This window comes from Pan troglodytes, chromosome 5, assembly GCF_028858775.2.
Source record: "Pan troglodytes isolate AG18354 chromosome 5, NHGRI_mPanTro3-v2.0_pri, whole genome shotgun sequence".
Taxonomy (NCBI): Eukaryota; Metazoa; Chordata; class Mammalia; order Primates; family Hominidae; genus Pan; species Pan troglodytes.
In genome coordinates this window covers 68,983,944-69,003,116 of record NC_072403.2, presented here as the reverse complement: position 1 = coordinate 69,003,116, position 19,173 = coordinate 68,983,944, and the positions used below count along the sequence as shown (strand labels likewise).

General features: G+C 37.9%; 1 protein-coding gene across 1 annotated transcript in view; it reads left to right on the top strand.

Annotated features, from left to right (window-relative positions):
* The window catches only part of LGSN (lengsin, lens protein with glutamine synthetase domain), a 292,498-nt gene extending 273,875 nt beyond the window's left edge, over positions 1-18,623 (top strand). The window contains exons 6-7 of the mRNA XM_054685912.1: positions 5,077-5,243; positions 9,633-18,623. Of these exons, the coding sequence (XP_054541887.1) occupies positions 5,077-5,243; positions 9,633-10,832 (1,367 nt within the window). The 3' untranslated portion in view covers positions 10,833-18,623. The remainder of the gene's footprint in view (positions 1-5,076; positions 5,244-9,632) is intronic.
* The last annotated feature ends 550 nt before the right edge of the window (positions 18,624-19,173 follow it).

Sequence of the window (19,173 nt, the reverse complement as noted above, 5' to 3'; positions counted from 1 at the left end):
GGCCCAAAGGCTAAATTCAGCTTGCTGGTCAGTTTTTCTAAGTAATGTTTACAAATTGTTTATAGCTGCTTTTGTGCTAAAATGACATTGTGCTAAATGAGTAGCTGCAACGAATACCATATGGCCTACACGGTTGCAAATATTTACTATCTGGTCCTTTACAGAAAATGCTTGCCACCCCGTGAAGTAGAGGTTGCCTGCCTATCTAGACTACCTCAGAGTTCCAACCAGTTGTTGCTATGGAGAAATACCTACCCATGGTTGCCAGATCTAGTTTCAAAATAAATTTGAACTCAAGATTTTTACATAAAATTTTCTAATAGTGAAGTGCTGTCCACTATTTCAAAAAAGTTTCTAAACACTGGGAAGACTAATCAGATAACATCTGCTGGCCACATTGACTCCCCCACAGTTTGTGGTCATTGTTTTATATATTCTAGTTTTAGCTACAAAAGAGAGAGGGATTTACCATTTCTTTGTCTTAAGCCAGAAATCTGGAGAAAGATCTTGTATCATGAGCTCTCTTTGCACTGTCAATTGTGACTTACAGCATGGGTACCATTACTAACTCAACTTCTTTAGCTCAGAAGCTCCCTTTTTGGCCCAGAGTGTATTAAGTTCTCTATAGGCCTTCAGTACTAAAAATTTAAACCACAAACCAATACATATACATAATTTAAAAATAAACTCCCAAAATAAGTGTAAGGAATTTTGATATGGTGTTTCTTCTTTGGAGTAACTTCTCTAAGTTTTTCCAAAACTAATACTTTTTTTTTTCAAAGAAAAGCCCCCTTTCCCTCCCACTTTTTATTGTATTGCTTTTTTTCCCTGCTTTGTACCTGGTTATTCTGCCACCTGGGCTTTCCAACAATGTCTGCGCTAATATGATGTGGCCAGAAGGTAGCACAAACAGGGTGGCTCTCACCATAGCCACAATGATGAAAGATGGCTGGACCTTGAAAGAGCATGGTACATTATGCTAGGTGTGCAATAAGCTGAATGTATTCCAGAGTTTTCTCTCAAGTGCACTTTTCCCTTTCTTTGAATTGGTATTTCTGAAAGCCCAAACATCTCTTCAATCTCCCTTTTATAAGTGACCATGGCTTGTTCTCTATATATAACTGATATATGTCCTCATTATCACTGAACACAAACAAAATTTCTCCAAGGCCTCCTAGTTGCTATAGAGCTTTAAGGGTTTTTTTTTTTTTTAAATATTTTCTTATTTTTTCCCTAAACATTCACAGCATTAAAACATCTTCTACAAAAACACATTGATTTAATTTATTAATCCTCTGAGGGAATAGAAAAGAAGAAAAATCTCCTAGGAACCACACTGTAGGAAAAACAAATGAGCTCCTGAACTGGCAATTATCTGCCTGCTATTCATCATGTGCAACTGGGAAAGGCTGACCAAAAGGTTTAATTGTAAATAACAGGTATGATTTATTGAAGAAAATAAATTCAGACAATGATGCAGCAAGATCAGTTGATGCCTTGAAAATGAAATGGGATTGGATAGGGTTCTCATATTTGGTGAAAGAATTGAACTTTTAAATGAAAAATCGATGCTTAGGATATGTACTAAAATATATGATGACAACTTTTACTTATTAATTAGGCAAAGTCAAATCACACAGGACGTATTCATTCATTCACTCACTCACTTATTTAAAAAATATTTGTTGAGTGACTATGAGATGCCTATACTGCTACAAGTACCAAGAAAACAGCAGCAGGTAAAACTAAGCCCTGGCTCTCAAGGAGCTGATAGGCAATGGAGAATGACAGGAACATGTGAGTATACAGTGTGGCAGGTGCCAATAAGGACACTGAAGAAAATAGAAACAGAATGATACACTGTTATGTGTTGAATGGTGTTCCTCCAAAATTGTTAAAATGAAATCCTAACCTTCAGTACCTGATAGTGTGGCTGAATTTGGAGATACGTTCTTTAAAGAGGTAATTAAGGTTAACTTAGGTCAGTAGGGTGGCCCCTAATCCATTATGATTCATGTCCTCATATGAAGAAGAGTTTAGGCCACAGACATGCACAGAGAAAAGAACATGTGAAGGTGCTTGAAGAAGATGGCTGTATAGAAGCCAAGGGGAGAGAGAGTTTAGAAGAAACAATCCTGCTGACACCTTTGGTTTCGGACCTCTAGCCTTCAGAACTATGAGAAAATAAATTTCTGTGTAAGCCGCCTGTCTGGGGCATTTGTCATAGTAGCTTTAGTAAACTAATACACGTACCCTACTCACTGTCCAGTCACAGGGCAACTTGGAGACTTCAAAATTAATCAAGGGTTAGAGCTGTCCATGTTGTGATCAAGTTTCATACAATTAATACTTCAGGTGATTATGTTTTTTTTTTTTCCAGCCCTTTCACTGTGTGAATTTATCCCACCCTTGTATTTGATGGCATGTTTATTATCTATACTCGCCCCACATCATAATATAAAGTTCTATGAGGGTAGGGCTCTTTCTGGCTGATTCCTAGGTACACGTTCAGTATGAATAGTATGTGATAATGAAAAATATCTATGTTGAGTGAATGAATATTGTTATTATTTATTTATTTATTTATTTTTTTGAGATGGAGTCTCACTCTGTCACCCAGGCTGGAGTACAATGGCACCATCTCAGCTCACTGCAACTTCCACCTCCCAGGCTCAAGAGATTCTCCTGCCTCAGCCTCCTGAGTAGCTGGGATTACAGGTGAATGCCACCATGCCTGGCTAGTTTTTTAAAAAACATTTTGTAGAGACGGGGTTTCACCATGTAGGTCAGGCTGGTCTTGAACTCCTGACCTCGTGATCCACCCGCCTCGGCATCCCAAAGTGAAGAGATTACAGGCTTGAGCCACTGCACCCAGCCAAATATTCTTATTTTAAAATAATATGTATTCATTGTGGAAAGTTTAGGAGACACAGATAAAGCAAAAAACTAGTAAGACTACCTGTTATCCTATTACTAGTGAACCAATAAAATTACCCTTTCTCCTTTTATAGGAGATGTCTTCTTTATAGCCTATGTATAATTGCTTATTATGTTTAGAATACTCATTATCTAAAAATTTCCATATTATTATTATTATTTGTTAAGACAGTCCCTCTTTGTGGCATAGGCTGGAGTGCAGTGGCGCGATCTTTGCTCACTGCAACCTCCACCTCCCAGGCTCAAGCGATTCTTGTGTTTCAGCCTCCTTAGTAGCTGGGACTACGGGCGCATGACACCACACCCAGCAAATTTTTGTATTTTTAATAGAGATGGGGTTTTGCTATGTTGCCCAGGCTGGTCTTGAACTGGCCCAGGCTGGTCTTGAACTGGCCCAGGCTGGTCTTGAACTCCTGGCCCCAAGTGATCTGCCCACCTCACTCCTGCTGGTATTACAGGAGTGAGCCACCACGCCTGACCCAAATTTCCATATTTTAAAATGCCTTTACATTTTGTTTTAAGGAGCATTCTTCATCTTGGGCTGAACACCCAATATTTCAGTGTAGGTTGGGAATACAGCAAGGTTAATTTAGCATGAAATACTTTAATTGCTACAGTTTAATTGTTTGTTTTAAATGGAAGGTAGTTATAAAGCCTCCGGAGTTTCAGAGTAGCCAAATGTATCAGTGATAGCACATTATCACTAATATATTTGCATATGTGGAACCAGTAATTTGTTTTTCCCATGCTTCATACTTAAAATCTACTTAATCTATGTTTCTAAACTGTCAATCTTTATGCTTAGTTTTAAAGCCTAATTAAATCTTGCAAAAGAATACTCAGGTATCACTTTAAAATTACAGCTGCTCAACATCAATGATGTGAGAGATTGATGGGTGTTTGGATGCAGACTTGATCATGATAACATTTACTTGGGCTAGAGTAATTGTACTCACTTTATGCATTTAAGTAGCACTTACATGGTGCTTACTGTCTGCCAGTAACTGTTAATAACTTGTTAATCCTCATAACAAGCCTATGAAGTAGGTCATATGTTATTGATGAGAAAGTCAAGTCATAAAGAGGATAAGATTGTTGCTAGGGCAAAGGCAGGATTGGAAGGGAGGTAGATGGACTTCAGTGTTTTGTGCTAACCCAAACTACACTCTGCTGCCTCTCCTAAAAGTTCTGACAGCAACTAACATTTATAATGTGTACTATTTGCCTGACCATTCTATGTGCTCTAGACATATTAATTTAATTTGTGGTAATAAGCCACCCAGCATGAATCAAAAGTCTGCATTCTAGTTTCAATTCTGCAGTGGACTGATGGTGTGGTTTGGAGTAACTCATTGTACCACTTTGGGACTCAAGCTAACGAGTTGGTTAGATTAGATGATTTATCTCCAAAGTTCTCTTCTAGCTCTACAGTTAGAATTTTCAAACTATCTTAAAAGTCTTGAAAAGAATGTTTTTTATGTTTCTAATTTTAAATTGAGTATGCAGTCCAGATTTTTCATCTCCTACACTCTCATTCTTAAAAAAAACCCACACTTTTGTTTGCTTATTTAAGCAAGTTTTAAATTTGACAGAAATATGTACATTTCTTAGAGTTAGATGCCATTAAAAAGATATAAAGCCCTTTGGGCAAAAAACTCCCAGAATGAGACAAAACCCCTCAAAATAAAACCAAATTCACTTTTAATCATATAGAAATTTAAATTTAGAAATTAACAGTTAGTTCAAGAAGCCCAAATATGTTTAATAATAGTCACCTACAGACAGGCTTTTATGGTCCCTTTTTTGCTGTGAACTTATGCAAATATGTTCTAATTTCCATAAGCAAAGGGATTTTCAGTAAGTATCTACATATGATATCGCTATATCCTTATGCAAATAATGTCGATTTTGACCTCGTCCTAACTGATAAATGATCTCTCAGGTTGTTTAGACACAATGTTCTTGGGAAGACGGTAAAGGCAGAATAAGAAAGGTAAGATATCCAACTCTAAGCCAGTGACATGATGAATATATAATGTTTTTGTTAATAATATTGACTAATTCACTAGTCTCCAGTCTCCTTTTGCTTCTCAGTCCATCATGATCTCGTGAGTTAGAACCTATTTTTTTATTTTGCAGATTGCATGAGGGACAGCAGTCAAATTTTGACCCCACCTCAACTCTCTTCTAGAATGAAACACATTAGACAAGCCATGGCCAAAAATCGCCTCCAGTTTGTACGATTTGAAACAACAGACCTCCACGGCGTGTCCAGGTCTAAGACTATCCCTGCACACTTTTTTCAAGTGAGTTTTACACACAGTTGTGACTAAATGTAATTTCATGACCATTAGCAAGCAAACAGTTCTTATTACTCTTTCTTATTTTCTTGTAATCTTATACAGCAATTCAAGCTGAAAATCAATAACTTATTTTGTTTCTTCCCTTGTTCCTCCCGAACACATTATTGCTCCCCAAGGAGCTAAACACGTACTCTCAGCTCTCAAACAGCAATTTCTTTACCCAATAGAAATACAAAACTAATTGAGACTGGTAATTTTAGTCCTGCCTTGAATAATTTTGCTCTACAGAATTATTTTTTCTCCCTTACTGCAATTATGAAGATTATATTTTATTTGACATGAGAAAATTGCAACAGAAGACCCAAAAGCAAACATAAAAAGGAAAAAATGATTAAATAGAAAATATTTGCTAGATAAAAAATGTATTCCTTTCAGCTCCAAATTCTGATAAGAAAATATTCCATTGTTGTTGGATGACTTAATGAATATTATTAAATTCCCAAAAATGATGATATCAAGAAATATTGTTTTTGTTGTTTTGAGACTTCCTTAATTTTTTGTATCAGTTTTTGTCATGTGTTTATTTTGATGACTGAGTTGTTGTGTTAATTAAATATCAAATTTCTTAGCAAGGGACATCAGGTCAGTACTATTTAAGAAAGTGTGAAAGTTAAGCATCCTCTAGGTTTAACTGTTTAAAAATATTACACTTTTATCACATTAACATCAGATTCTAATTTTTAAATTTGCTTCATGTTGGGGAAAACTGGACATCTTCAAAAACTCTTTTTAAATAATTCTAACAGATTCAAACTTCTTTCTTAAGGAATTATTTGGACCTGCTTGCAGATATTGTTTCCTCGTCATTCAGGCAAGAATACATGTTGCTTAATTTCTATAAAAAATGAGGATTTTCTTGTGGACAAGCCCAGAATATAATTGAAATGAGTCTCTTTCAATCATAAGGAAAAGTAACTGGCACTTTAAGTACTTGCCAGAGACCTCAATGTAAAAGTGTTTGCTATTCAGTTTTTGTCAAATTTTAATCATTTATTTACTAATGGCACCTAAAAGTCCATATATAGGACATTACTCTAGTTTCTCCATGGAATCCTTTTACAAAAATAAAACAGTATGCTGCTTATACTTGCTAAGGATTGATATAATTGACATAAAGAGAAAAATTCTGCATACTTTTTTTTATCCAACTGCTACTGAAAATATTTTTCATTATTTTGTTCAATATCCCACATACAAAAAACACTTTTTTTCCTTGAGTTTAGCTAGAGAAAAAGTTTGTTTCTCATGAGAATTTTAATGTAACTCATTATACACCTTCTCAATGGCTATATTTATTCTTAGTCCCAGTTTCCTAATAACTAACTTCCCTATTTCATTACCTAGTTATTATTATTTTGTTCTCATTTAATGATCATAGAGTATCTATATTTTTTTAAGAAGCCACTTTAAATTTATTTTTGAAACTTGTGAAGGTATAAATAATGAGTATTAGCACAATGAATATTTGTAATTTAAGAGAAAATAATTTATTTTGGAAAATTTGCTGTGAATAAACATTAAAAATAGGTTTAAGAGGCTGGGCGCAGTGGCTCATGCCTGTAATCCCAGCACTTTGGGACGCTGAGGCCGACGGATCACCTGAGGTCAGGAATTTGAGACCAGCCTGGCCAACATGGTGAAACCCCATCTCTACTAAAAATACAAAAATTAGCTGGGCCTGGTGGCAGGGGCCTGTAATCCAGCTACTTGGGAGGCTGAGGCAGGAGAATCGCTTGAACCCGGAAGGCAGAGGTTGCAGTGAGCCGAGATCGCGCCATTGCACTCCAGCCTGGGCAAAAAGAGTGAAACTCCATCTCAAAAAATAAAAAATAAAAAAAAGATTCATCTGTGCAAAGTAACCTAAATATCGTGTGTGTGTGTGTGTACCTTATTCCATCTCAAAAAAAAAAAGATTCATTTGTGCAAAGTAACCTAAACATTGCATGTGTGTGTGGTGTTTTAAGGTTTAAATCTTACAACCAACTTATATTATCTCTGTTCTATCAAAAGGGTTGATTTTTATTTAAATTATATGCAAATAATGTAGGCTTTTTCTATATTTGATCTAGACAAATTATGATATATTGCTACAGGACTCGTAACTAATTCTTGTTTTATTTCAAAAGATGACCTTTACTATGGTCCAAGTTTCATTTGTGATAAGGATTTAAGTTATTCTGCAAAAATTTTATTGGGTCCATAGTGATCTATATTGAAGATGAAGTTGTTCCAGTGCTTTATATCTATAAACACTACTTAAGACAATATATTATCATGAATATATTAACATATATTCATATATTTCCTATAACTAATAGAGAGTAGTTTGCATTCTCTATGTCCAAGAAAAGAATAAAGCAAATTACAGTGCCAGAAAAGAGCGTTCAAAAAAATACGAACTAAATAATCTAAAGAATAAAGTGTGACTTTTTACTATGGTATGAGTTCATATAGGACTATTGGAGTGAAATGGCAACCAGCTGTTGTCTACTACTCACAGCCAAGTGAATACAAACACAGATTTAAATTGCAGGAACTCATAGAAGTCTCATGAATAATATATATTATTTCTCATTTTAGATATGTAAAGAACTAATATACGGAATTTCAAACTAAAAAACTGACAAGCAGGGAAATGACATTATTGCTTATAGTGAAAATATGAATTAAAGGATTCCATGCTATAATATTCTAATATCCCACAGTATGCGTGTGTGTGTGTGTGTGTGTGTATAAAGTTTACATGTACAGGTCCATGAGTGAGTTGGAAAATTAGGCAGGCACCAAATGGTGTTTGGCTCACTCAACTTTATTATTGGTTAAAGTGGAGTTGGATCAGTTCAGTCAAATAGCATTCGAAAATATGTGTAGAGATGGTTGAAAGTGGAGGCAGTGGTTCATGGGCAAATGCCGAAGAGTGAACCAGTAAATTACTTTGGCTAATACCAGCCCCTCTTTGATAGCCATGCTTCTTGGGGTCTGGAGGCAGCATAAGAAATAGTCTGGCTTCCTTCCACCATGTAAGGATACACAAGAAGAAGCCATATACGAACCAGAAAGCAGCCCTCACCAGACACCAAATCTGCTGTTGCCTTTATCTCGCACTTCTCAGTCTCCAGAACTAAAGAGGAATAAGTTTCTGTTGTTTATAAGGGGAAAAAAAGAGAAAGAAAGAGAAAGAAAGGAAAGGAAATTGTCTGGCTTGCAGATTGTTAGAGTGTTTTATTAACCTCATGATCTTCACTGACTTCATGGGAACCAACCTTTTATACTCAGTGATTTTTCTCCATCTATTAATGTAACATTCAACCTTGTTGATATTTCTAATACATAATTTTCAGAAATTGTTTTATGTGTCTGTTCAACTTAATAACCTTATTGCTTCCCTGTTGCCTGGCACAGAGCAAAAGTTAAATAAATGACCAAATTCACTGAACCCTAGAGATAGATGGCTAGAAAGTACCTTAGCAGTCATCTAGACTAACACTTGTTTTACTGATGTGGAAGCTGAGGCACATAATCCAATGACTTGCCGAAATTCACAGAAGCAATTAACGAAAGAGCTAGGATGAGAAGGCAGATCTGTTGACACCCAGTTCATGCTGACTTGAAGGCTACAACATTTTGGAAGCTATAACTTTGGAGTTATAGGTCCACATTCATGGACAAGGGTTCTGGGACTCTGAGACAGTGAGGTTTTTAATTCTTAAATGGGTTGTAAAAGTGAATAAAGAGAGGAATGCAGCTGTCAGCATCCTGGCTCCCCTGGTGTTAGGACAAATGTGCTGTGTGCCACAGTACTGACCATAGTCTGCAATTTGAGAAGGATTGAGAATTGTTTACTGTAGACTTTTGAGGGTCAGTTAACTCAGGATTACAATAAAATAAGCAAAAATAAAGCCTTATCTGAAGAATTAACAACTGTACTATAAAATAAAAAGTGCTTCAGGAAGCACTTTTGATGATGATAATTTCAAATAATTCCATAAGGCTTTACCTTTGTTTTTTGCTGTAAAGGATTTTCTTTATCATTATACCTTTCATTTATAACTGCTATTTTCAGATCTAAGAGCATATAAGGCCTTCAAGGCTTAAAACAATGCATTGTTTATAAAGTTGCCTTTGGGGGTTTTATTTTAAAATGTTTAACATTTATCTGATATCAAGTTAGTGTTAACCAACAAATGTTAAACATATATATATATATATATATATTTATTTTATATATATATATTTTTTTTTTTCATTAGCAAGCCTTTTTCCACCCCCCCCCCCACCCGACCCTTTTGTTTGTTTTCAAAACCTAATTTCTTCATTTTTTTCCTTCTTTAGGAGAAAGTGAGCCATGGTGTTTGCATGCCCCGAGGTTATCTTGAAGTGATACCAAATCCTAAGGACAATGAAATGAATCACATAAGAGCCACATGCTTTAATAGCGACATAGTCCTAATGCCAGAGTTATCAACCTTTAGAGTTTTGCCATGGGCTGACAGAACTGCAAGAGTGATATGTGATACCTTCACTGTGACTGGTGAGCCTCTTTTGACTTCCCCAAGGTACATTGCAAAGAGGCAGCTGAGCCAGCTGCAGGCCTCTGGCTTTTCCCTGCTTTCTGCTTTCATCTATGATTTTTGCATTTTTGGTGTGCCCGAAATTTTAAATTCAAAGATTATATCTTTTCCTGCTTCAGCATTTTTAAATAACCATGATCAGCCCTTCATGCAGGAACTTGTTGATGGCTTGTATCACACTGGAGCCAATGTCGAGAGTTTTTCCTCCTCTACCAGGCCTGGTCAGATGGAAATCTCTTTCCTGCCTGAATTTGGCATTAGCTCAGCTGATAATGCATTTACCCTCAGAACAGGTGTCAAAGAAGTGGCAAGGAAATATAACTACATTGCCAGCTTCTTCATTGAGACTGGATTTTGTGATTCAGGGATTTTGTCTCATAGTCTCTGGGATGTCGATAGGAAGAAAAACATGTTCTGCAGCACTTCTGGAACTGAGCAGCTCACGATCACTGGGAAAAAATGGTTGGCAGGACTCTTGAAGCACTCTGCTGCGCTCAGCTGCCTGATGGCGCCTTCTGTTAGCTGCCGAAAGCGTTATTCCAAGGACAGGAAAGACCTGAAGAAGAGTGTGCCTACAACATGGGGATACAATGACAACAGCTGTATATTTAATATCAAATGTCATGGAGAGAAAGGCACCCGGATAGAAAATAAACTAGGCTCAGCAACAGCAAACCCTTACTTGATGCTGGCTGCAACTGTTGCTGCTGGCTTAGATGGACTTCATAGCAGTAATGAGGTCTTGGCTGGTCCAGATGAGAGCACAGACTTTTACCAAGTAGAACCTTCTGAGATCCCTTTAAAACTAGAAGATGCCCTTGTGGCACTGGAAGAAGATCAATGCCTGAGACAGGCTCTAGGAGAAACCTTTATTCGATATTTTGTTGCCATGAAGAAATATGAGTTGGAGAATGAAGAAATAGCTGCAGAGAGAAATAAATTCTTAGAGTATTTTATTTAGAATAGAGCTCACAACTACTCCTTTAGACATGTAATTGTTACTTAAAGCTAATCTACCAAAACAAAAAGACTGAACTTTTGTAATTAACAACAGCAACAATAACAAGATTACGAATGATTTTGACTTTTTTTTTTGTCCATGGAATATTTGACAGATGAAGTAGGACTGCTGAGAAGATTCTGATAACAGAAACAAACAACAAAGTTGTGGTGAAGCTATAATATGCAAACTTACCAGATCTTGTCAGTTAGTCATTTCCTATGTGTATGTTGACCTGGATAAGAATATCCAATTTTGGGCGGCAATAAATATATTTGCACATTAAGAAAAAAAAGACTTAAGCATTAGAAAGCAAAATTTAAATGACTAAAAAAGAAAAAAAAGAAAAGGAGAAAAAATTTTAATGGTACACATAGGTTATGATTTCCAGGGAGACAAATATACTAATATAGTCTCGCTAATCAAATAATATTGTGAATCCAGGTTGTATGCACCATTATGGTCTTTCTAAACAAGTTAAATAAACTTTTGCCAAAATATAATGACAGGTAGGCAGTTTTCCCCTAAGTCTCTTCTCTTTTCACCCTTCTCCACTAGCTCCTGAAAAGCTTATGAACTTCAAGGTTATAATGTCCTCAAGAAACAAATCCCTAAGGAATAGAATTGGAGCTGGGAGCAACGAGGTCAGATTTTAAAAGTAGTTAAAGCCTTTCTTTTAACAATGCCTCATATAGAAGTTCAATACACAAAGTATAGATAGAAAGATGTTTGTGTGTGAGGGTAGGTGGGCTCTGTCTACTCTGCTTCATTCTTTGAAACTAGATGTTCCTCTGAAACCTCTAGTGCTCTGTGGAGTGTGAGAACAACTGCCTGGCTAGCCAGGGCTATGTTTGGAGTTTAAGTTTGTTATTCAAATTACTGAATCTGCTGCTCACAGAGGTTGGTACCTCCCCAGAGAATATTACGTGTTCCAGGCCTTTGTTTGAGTGAGATAATATTGTAACTATCACAAAAGTTTAGCTTCTTTTGGGAAGAAGTCCAAAATCCACTTACTAGCAAATGAAACATTATTCTACTGCTTAGGATCAAACAGCAGATTTTATGTTCAATTAAAACTGACTGTGGTCTCAATTTAGATAGCAAACACACAAGCAGAGGATTAGAATTTGGCTCAGATCCTCTTATTAAAATTCATATTACTCAGTAGCTTAAACAGTGAAAGTCAGTCTATCCTTCACTAATTACTCCCTTCTTTTTTCCTTTGAGCAGGAGAAGTGTGTTTGGATACATAAGAAGAAAGTTCCCAGCACTTTGGGAGGCCAAGGCAGGAGGATTGCTTGAGGCCAGGAGTTTGAGTCCAGCCTGGACCACATAGTGAGACCCCTGTTTCTACAAAAAAAAAAAAAAAAAATGCCTCGCATGGTGGCACATGCCTGTAGTCCCAGCTACGTGGGAGGCTGAGAAGGGAGGATCACTTGAGCCTGGGAGTTTCAGGCTGCAGTGAGCCATAATCACACCACTGCACTCCAGCTTGGGTGACAGAGTGAGACACTGTCTTAAAAAAAAGAAAAGAATAAAATTCATGGATGCATATGGGGTAGAGAGAAAGATAGTGTAGGGTAGCTGGGGGAAGGAAGGGAACCTGTCCTGAAACCTCCAGAATGAAATCCCACACGTTACATCATGGGAGGGATAAGGAAGACTCTCATGCCAATTTTCTAGCTGTCTGCTAGAAAATTCCCCTCTGTTCATTTCCCCCTCTGTTCTCAGTAATAAAACCTCAATATGTTCTTTGAAAGCAATGAAAAATGAAATGATATTTCTGAGCCTTCATTAAGGTTGGATGTGGTCATGTTATTAGGTTAAGTGCAAAGAGGTGAAAGTAGAAGTGTTGCATATAAGTTCTTTAGGACATTTTCTTTTCTTTTCTTGTATTTTTTTTTTTCCGAGATGGAGTCTCGCTTTGTCACCCAGGCTGAAGTGCAATGGGGGGGGGGGGTCTTGGCTCACTGCAACCTCTGCCTCCTGGGTTCAAGCAATTCTCCTGCCTCAGCCTCCCAAGTAGCTGGGATCCCAGGTGCCTGCTACCATGCCTGGCCTTTTAGTAGAGATGGGGTTTCACCATATTGGCCAGTCTGGTCTTGAACTCCTGAACTCAGGTGATCAGCCTGCCTTGGCCTCCCAAAGTGCTAGGATTACAGGCATGAGCCACCATGCCTTATCACACTTTAGAACACTTTTTTAAATGACGGATGCTGTGTGCTCTGCCCTTTCTTTCTCTTGCTGCCTTCACCCTTCCTGCTGAGTGGCCTACAGATAATGTGGCTAGGATAATGTCCTTGGGAAGGGAGGTTTGCTCCACAGGGTACAGTAATAAGGTGGAATCTCTGCTTTGTAGAGCAGTTTGACTTGCCTACATCCAGATGTTTACCTGAGAGAGAACCAAACTTCTATCTTCTTTAAGCCACAATGATTTTGATTCTTTGTTAGTTGCAATGAAATTTATTTTCTCTTTTCCATGTGTGTGTTGTATGTGTGTTTGTGTGTGTGTGTGTGCATATGAGTGGGGAATTTGAGGGATTGGGGGATGAAAGAATAAAGGTATAAGAACCAGTGAAAGATGACTTCCTCAATATTCCCACTTCTAGAGAGGATAATCTGAGTTAATCAAAGGGATCCACACATGCAAAAAATGGGATTGGCTCTAACCCATCCCTATAAAGTGGCATATCCCTTTATAGTCCACGGGCCTTAATGAAACATGTCTAATGCATTGACTTCATTTTACCATAATGAGTAAAGATGCTGTAAAAAGTCTGATAATCACAGTGTTTGAAGCCGTTTTTTCCCCTTTCGCATTATTAGCATAACTTAAAAACACAGTACTCAGGATGCCATGTGAAGGAATTATATAACTAGGAATATTATCTTCAGTATTAAGTGTACAGTAGTGAGTCAAAGAAAATATTCAGCCATAGATTACAAATCAGTTGATAACGTAAGTTGGTGTGGCAGTCTCCACCAAGATTTCAGTTAGGTGTGTGCTGATGTATATTCTTGTTCTTTAAGGCAACCCAAAAAGAGGCATTGGCCAGCAGAGTTCAGGGCCAAAGACAAATTGGGGTAGGTACATGTAAAAATCAGTTATCTATTTTTCGATTTCTTTCATCTGTTCATAGGCTTTCTATTGTTGAAGGGACTTTCTGCTGATGCTTCTACCTTCTTGGTCTGGGTTAAGAGGGTAAGACATTCATTCAGCAGCACTTATTGAGCACCATTTGTGTGCTAAGCCTTCAGCTGGGAGCCATCATACTAGGGGAGACCAAAACAAAGATGAGCAGACAATGAAAGAGTTTTGGATCTGTGTATCTTAAGCAGAACATAAATAATTTTTTTTTGTAGACCTAATGCTGAAAAAAACTATTTGGAAAGCTTCTTTATGGCTCGAAAAGGGTGCTTTATAAATAGCTTTACAAAAATTGCTTTCTTATTTTCATTTACTATAATTGTTCTAATCAAAGCTTAGGGGAAAAATGTGATTACTGAATTTAAAGTTGGTAATTAAATGAGTATACATAAGAAATGTAAATTAAAAGCGATAATATTTTAAGACTAGAAATTAAAACATTAGTATTGTAGTAACAAGTTTCTATTTTCAAGGACATTCTATAATCTAAAATTTCATTTTACAGTGTGTGAATAACAACAACGCTTGAAATGATTATTTGAAGGCAATGAAAGATCAAAAAACTTTAATCTGAATAAAAATTGAAAGCATACAGTGAAGTCTGAGCTTATCAGTAAAACAGAACAGTCTATTGACATATCTCCAGTCACCTGTTTGACAAAATACGCTTACCAATATGTTTATGATATAGGTATGACTGGACAATACCTTTAACCTTGGGTTTTCTATGACAGGGGTAAGAATTTGTGTCTTTAAACATTGCCTATGTGCACAGTGCCTTCCCTGTTAAAGCTCTTCTCATGCTGCCTATAATTAGGGGTTTACATGATACTTCCTAATTGCTAATTAGGATGTGAATTCTCAGAATAAAAGGTACAGATCTTACTTACATTTGCATTAATACTTCTTGTTCCTTGCATATGTTCTGGAATTCAATTAATGTTTAATCAATCAATGCATATGTTATTAGCATAGTACAATACTATGCTTGTCCAGTATAAAACACACAAATTCACCTACCCAGAGAGAGGGAGGAATAGAGACAGTGGAGAAGTCCAACAGTTTGTGTTTTTTTATTGATCCTGCAATTTCTGCCATTAGAACTTCTTCAGGTTTTCTGCTTCTAGAAACTCCTGAGTAAACAACATTTGATTAGCTTGATGGGGATCAAAAGAACAACAACAATAAAAACAAAAACAAAAAAGAGCAAGGTGAAGTTATCATGCTTTTTAGCCATGTGGAACCTTTCAATAGCTCTCTTAGATTTGTGGAATCCCTCTTCTTTGGGCTCTTTTCTCAGAAAGTAGAAGTCAGAACCTCACCTTCCCAATTTCTCTTGCTGCCATTGAGAGGTGACAGCGTGCTGGCAGTCCTCACAGCCCTCGCTTGCTCTCGGCGCCTCCTCTGCCTGGGCTCCCACTTTGGCGGCACTTGAGGAGCCCTTCAGCCCGCCGCTGCACTGTGGGAGTCCCTTTCCGGGCTGGCCAAGGCCGGAGCCGGCTCCCTCAGCTTGCTGGGAGGTGTGGAGGGAGAGGCGTGGGCGGGAACCCGGGCTGCGCGCGGTGTTTGCGGGCCAGCGCGAGTTCCGGGTGGGAGTGGGCTCGGAGGACCCTGCACTCGGAGCGACCGAGCGGCCGGGGTAGTGAGGGGCTTAGCACCTGGGCCAGCAGTTGCTGTGCTCAATTTCTTGCCTGGCCTTAGCTGCCTTGCCTCGGGGCAGGGCTCCGGATCTGCAGCCCACCATGCCCGAGCCTCCCCCTACTCCGTGGGCTCCTGTGCGGCCCCAGCCTCCCAGACGAGGGCCGCCCCCTGCTCCAAGGCGCCCAGTCCCATGGACCACCCAAGGGCTGAGGAGTGCCCGCTGGCGGCACAGGACTGGCAGGCAGCTCCACCTGCAGCCCCTGGTGCGGGATCCGCTGGGTGAAACCAGCTGGGCTCCTGAGTCTGGTGGGGACGTGGAGAACCTTTATATCTAGCTAAGGGATTGTAAATACACGAATCGGCACTTCGTATCTAGCTCAAGGTTTGTAAACACAGCAATCAGCACCCTGTGTCTAGCTCAGGGTTTGTGAATACACCAATCGACCCTCTGGATCTAGTTACTCTGGTGGGGACTTGGAGAACCTTTGTGTGGACACTCTGTATCTAGCTAATCTGGTAGGGAGGTGGAGAACCTTTGTGTCTAGCTCAGGGATTGTAAATACACCAATTGGCACTCTGTATCTAGCTCAAGGTTTGTAAACACACCAATCAGCACCCTGTGTCTAGCTCAGGGTTTGTGAATGCACCAATTGGCACTCTGTATCTAGTTAATCTGGTGGGGAGGTGGAGAACCTTTGTGTCTAGCTCAGGGATTATAAACGCACCAGTCAGCGCCCTGTCAAAACAGACCACTGGGCTCTACCAATCATTAAGATGTGGGTGGGGCCAGATAAGAGAATAAAAGCAGGTTGCCTGAGGCAGCACTGGCAACCGTGGAAGGTTTGTTCCTTCGCTCTTTGCAATAAATCTTGCTGCCCTCACTCTTTGGGTCCACACTGCCTTTATGAGCTGTAACACTCACCGCGAAGGTCTGCAGCTTCACTTCTGAAGCCAACGAGACCACGAACCCACTGGGAGGAACGAACATCTCCAGACGTGCCACCTTAAGAGCTGTAACACTCACCGCGAAGGTCCGCAGCTTCACTCGTGAGACCACGAACCCACCAGAAGAAAGAAACTCCGAACATCAGAAGGAAACAACTCCGGACACGCCGCCTTTAAGAACTGTTAACACTCACCGCGAGGGTCCGCGGCTTCATTCTTGAAGTCAGTGAGACCAAGAACCCACCAATTCCGGACACACCATGGTACAAGGACTCTGCCAATCAGATGCAGTCATAAAACATGGACTCCACTCTGCTGAGCTTGAGGGAGGCAGCAGCGACAGGCATCCATGGGTGCCATCCTGGGGTGGCATTGTGGGGGGGCATTGGTGGTGCTATTGCCAGTGCCAGTGGCTGTCGGATCTCTGGAACAGTCAAGCGTAGCTTCTGAACCTGATTTTCTGGCCCTCCGAGATTCTATTAAATATCTAATATTTTTAAAATAAATTTCTTTTTTTCTTAAAGTAGCTAGAATTTTTAAAAAGAAGCCTAACTGAAAAACAGTATATAAAAAGACACGCGAAAAGCAAGAAAACTTTGATAAAAGAGAAGAAGAAAGAAAGGCAGAGAATTACTCTTAATCAGAAGACTAGGAACAATTGAATGTTTATACTAGATACGGATTAAACAAAGGTTTATTAAGCTCTTAGTACATAACATACATCATGTGGGCACTTTCTCATTCATTTCCTTATTTCATGCTGTCTACAATTTTATAAGAAAGGTAGACTTATTATTTTTAAAAACAAGAGATTTAAGACCCTAAAAAGTTGTTGTGTTGAACGAACTAGGAATCAAATCCAGGTTTCTACTTTCAGTCTCATGGTCTCTGTGCTACACCAGAATGCCCTTCACTACAGTCTCAGCTAAGTACAATACTGAAAATTATGCTGAATATTACATTTTAGTTTTAAGGCTTCTAGGCATTAAAATGAACAGAAGTAGGTAGTAGATACATGCTTGATAACTCTATCCAGGCCAGAAGGTCTTATGACAAAGAAGTATGATGCCATAACATTATTTCAGAACTTTGGTCAGATAACAGTAATTCAAGCCTTAAGTAGTTTCTTAATTTGTTTGAACACAAAAAACACCTGGCTGAAATTTCTGACCATCCTTAGAATTTGAAATAGTGCCAATCAATTTATTTTGTTTCATTTTTAGAAATATTCTTTGACAAGAACTCAGCATTCACTGAGAGCATAAAAGATTTGATACTTCTCTCTGGCTGCTTAAGAAATAAAAGATAAGAAAACACACTGATTTTTGAAAATAGCCAACCTATATGGAGGCGAAATGTGTAAATTAAGGGAAAAAGAAATTGGCTGAGAACCTGCTACACAATGACATAACAAAGTTTTTCTTGTCTCTTCAAGATGTTTCCTAAGATTAATAAGATCAGTTTTACCTGGAAAGAAAAATAACACTTTAATTAATAACTATAAAAATTTAATGTTTATAAAACCGCTAATATAGGATTCATTAAATACAAATGAATATCAATGTATTGGGCATATCCAAGAGACTACTGGATAAATTGTTACATTATAGAAAACTTTTCAAACATAAGCTAGAGGGCAGCAACGTACCATTAAACAGTGTTGGTGGCTCAGAATTCAGAGCAAAGCTGAATATTAAACATAAAAGTAACTGGATTTTCAATCTAGTTACTTTGAATAAATGAAAATTGAAAAAATGTATTAGAAATACTAACAGCAGAAAGGCATTCCCAATCACATGACTTGCATTTGAATATTTTTAGGTTAATAGATATTAAATACAGGCTCAATATCAGAGGGGAGGGGGGGAAAGGAGTGTTGACAGGATATGATATTACCAATATTTAAGGGTATATTCAAGAGACGTAGAAATATGAAACCATAGAAATATTAGCTGCATTCTGTAATGCCTAAAATTAATCTAAATGTCTTAAATTTTGGATGACTCTACAATAGATTTGAAATAAATAGTTCTGAAAAGAACTAAAGAAGAAATCTTTAATAAACTATGAAAAAAAGAAAATCTAGTAATTTGTTACTTATTTGGAGGTTCATTAAAATGAATCACATTATAAGAGCTTCTACAATATCTACAAATTAAATAAATGCTACAAAGTGTCTTCTTTCTGTGATCACTAGAAAACATATATATCAATTCACTTTTTATGAGGTAAACAAATTATGATACTTTAGTGTTTGAAGTGAAAAAGGATTGTTAGATAATGAATTGTTGTTTAAGTTAGACACTAGGTAGCATTTTTATTCAATTTTTGAAATAATTGCTTTTGAGAGCCATTTGTATGTAAGTTACGAAGGGGAAGATACAAAACTGGACAATACATGTTTTTCTCCCACAAAGAGCTTTTAACTTTAAGTGAGAGAACAAATGTTTCTAAATGTCTATGGATGGAGGATAGAATTTATGTGGTGAGGAGAGAACAAAACAGCATAGAGGAGGATGCCATTGATCAAGCAATGCGAAGTCTTGGGCTGGATCTCAGCCTTCTTTG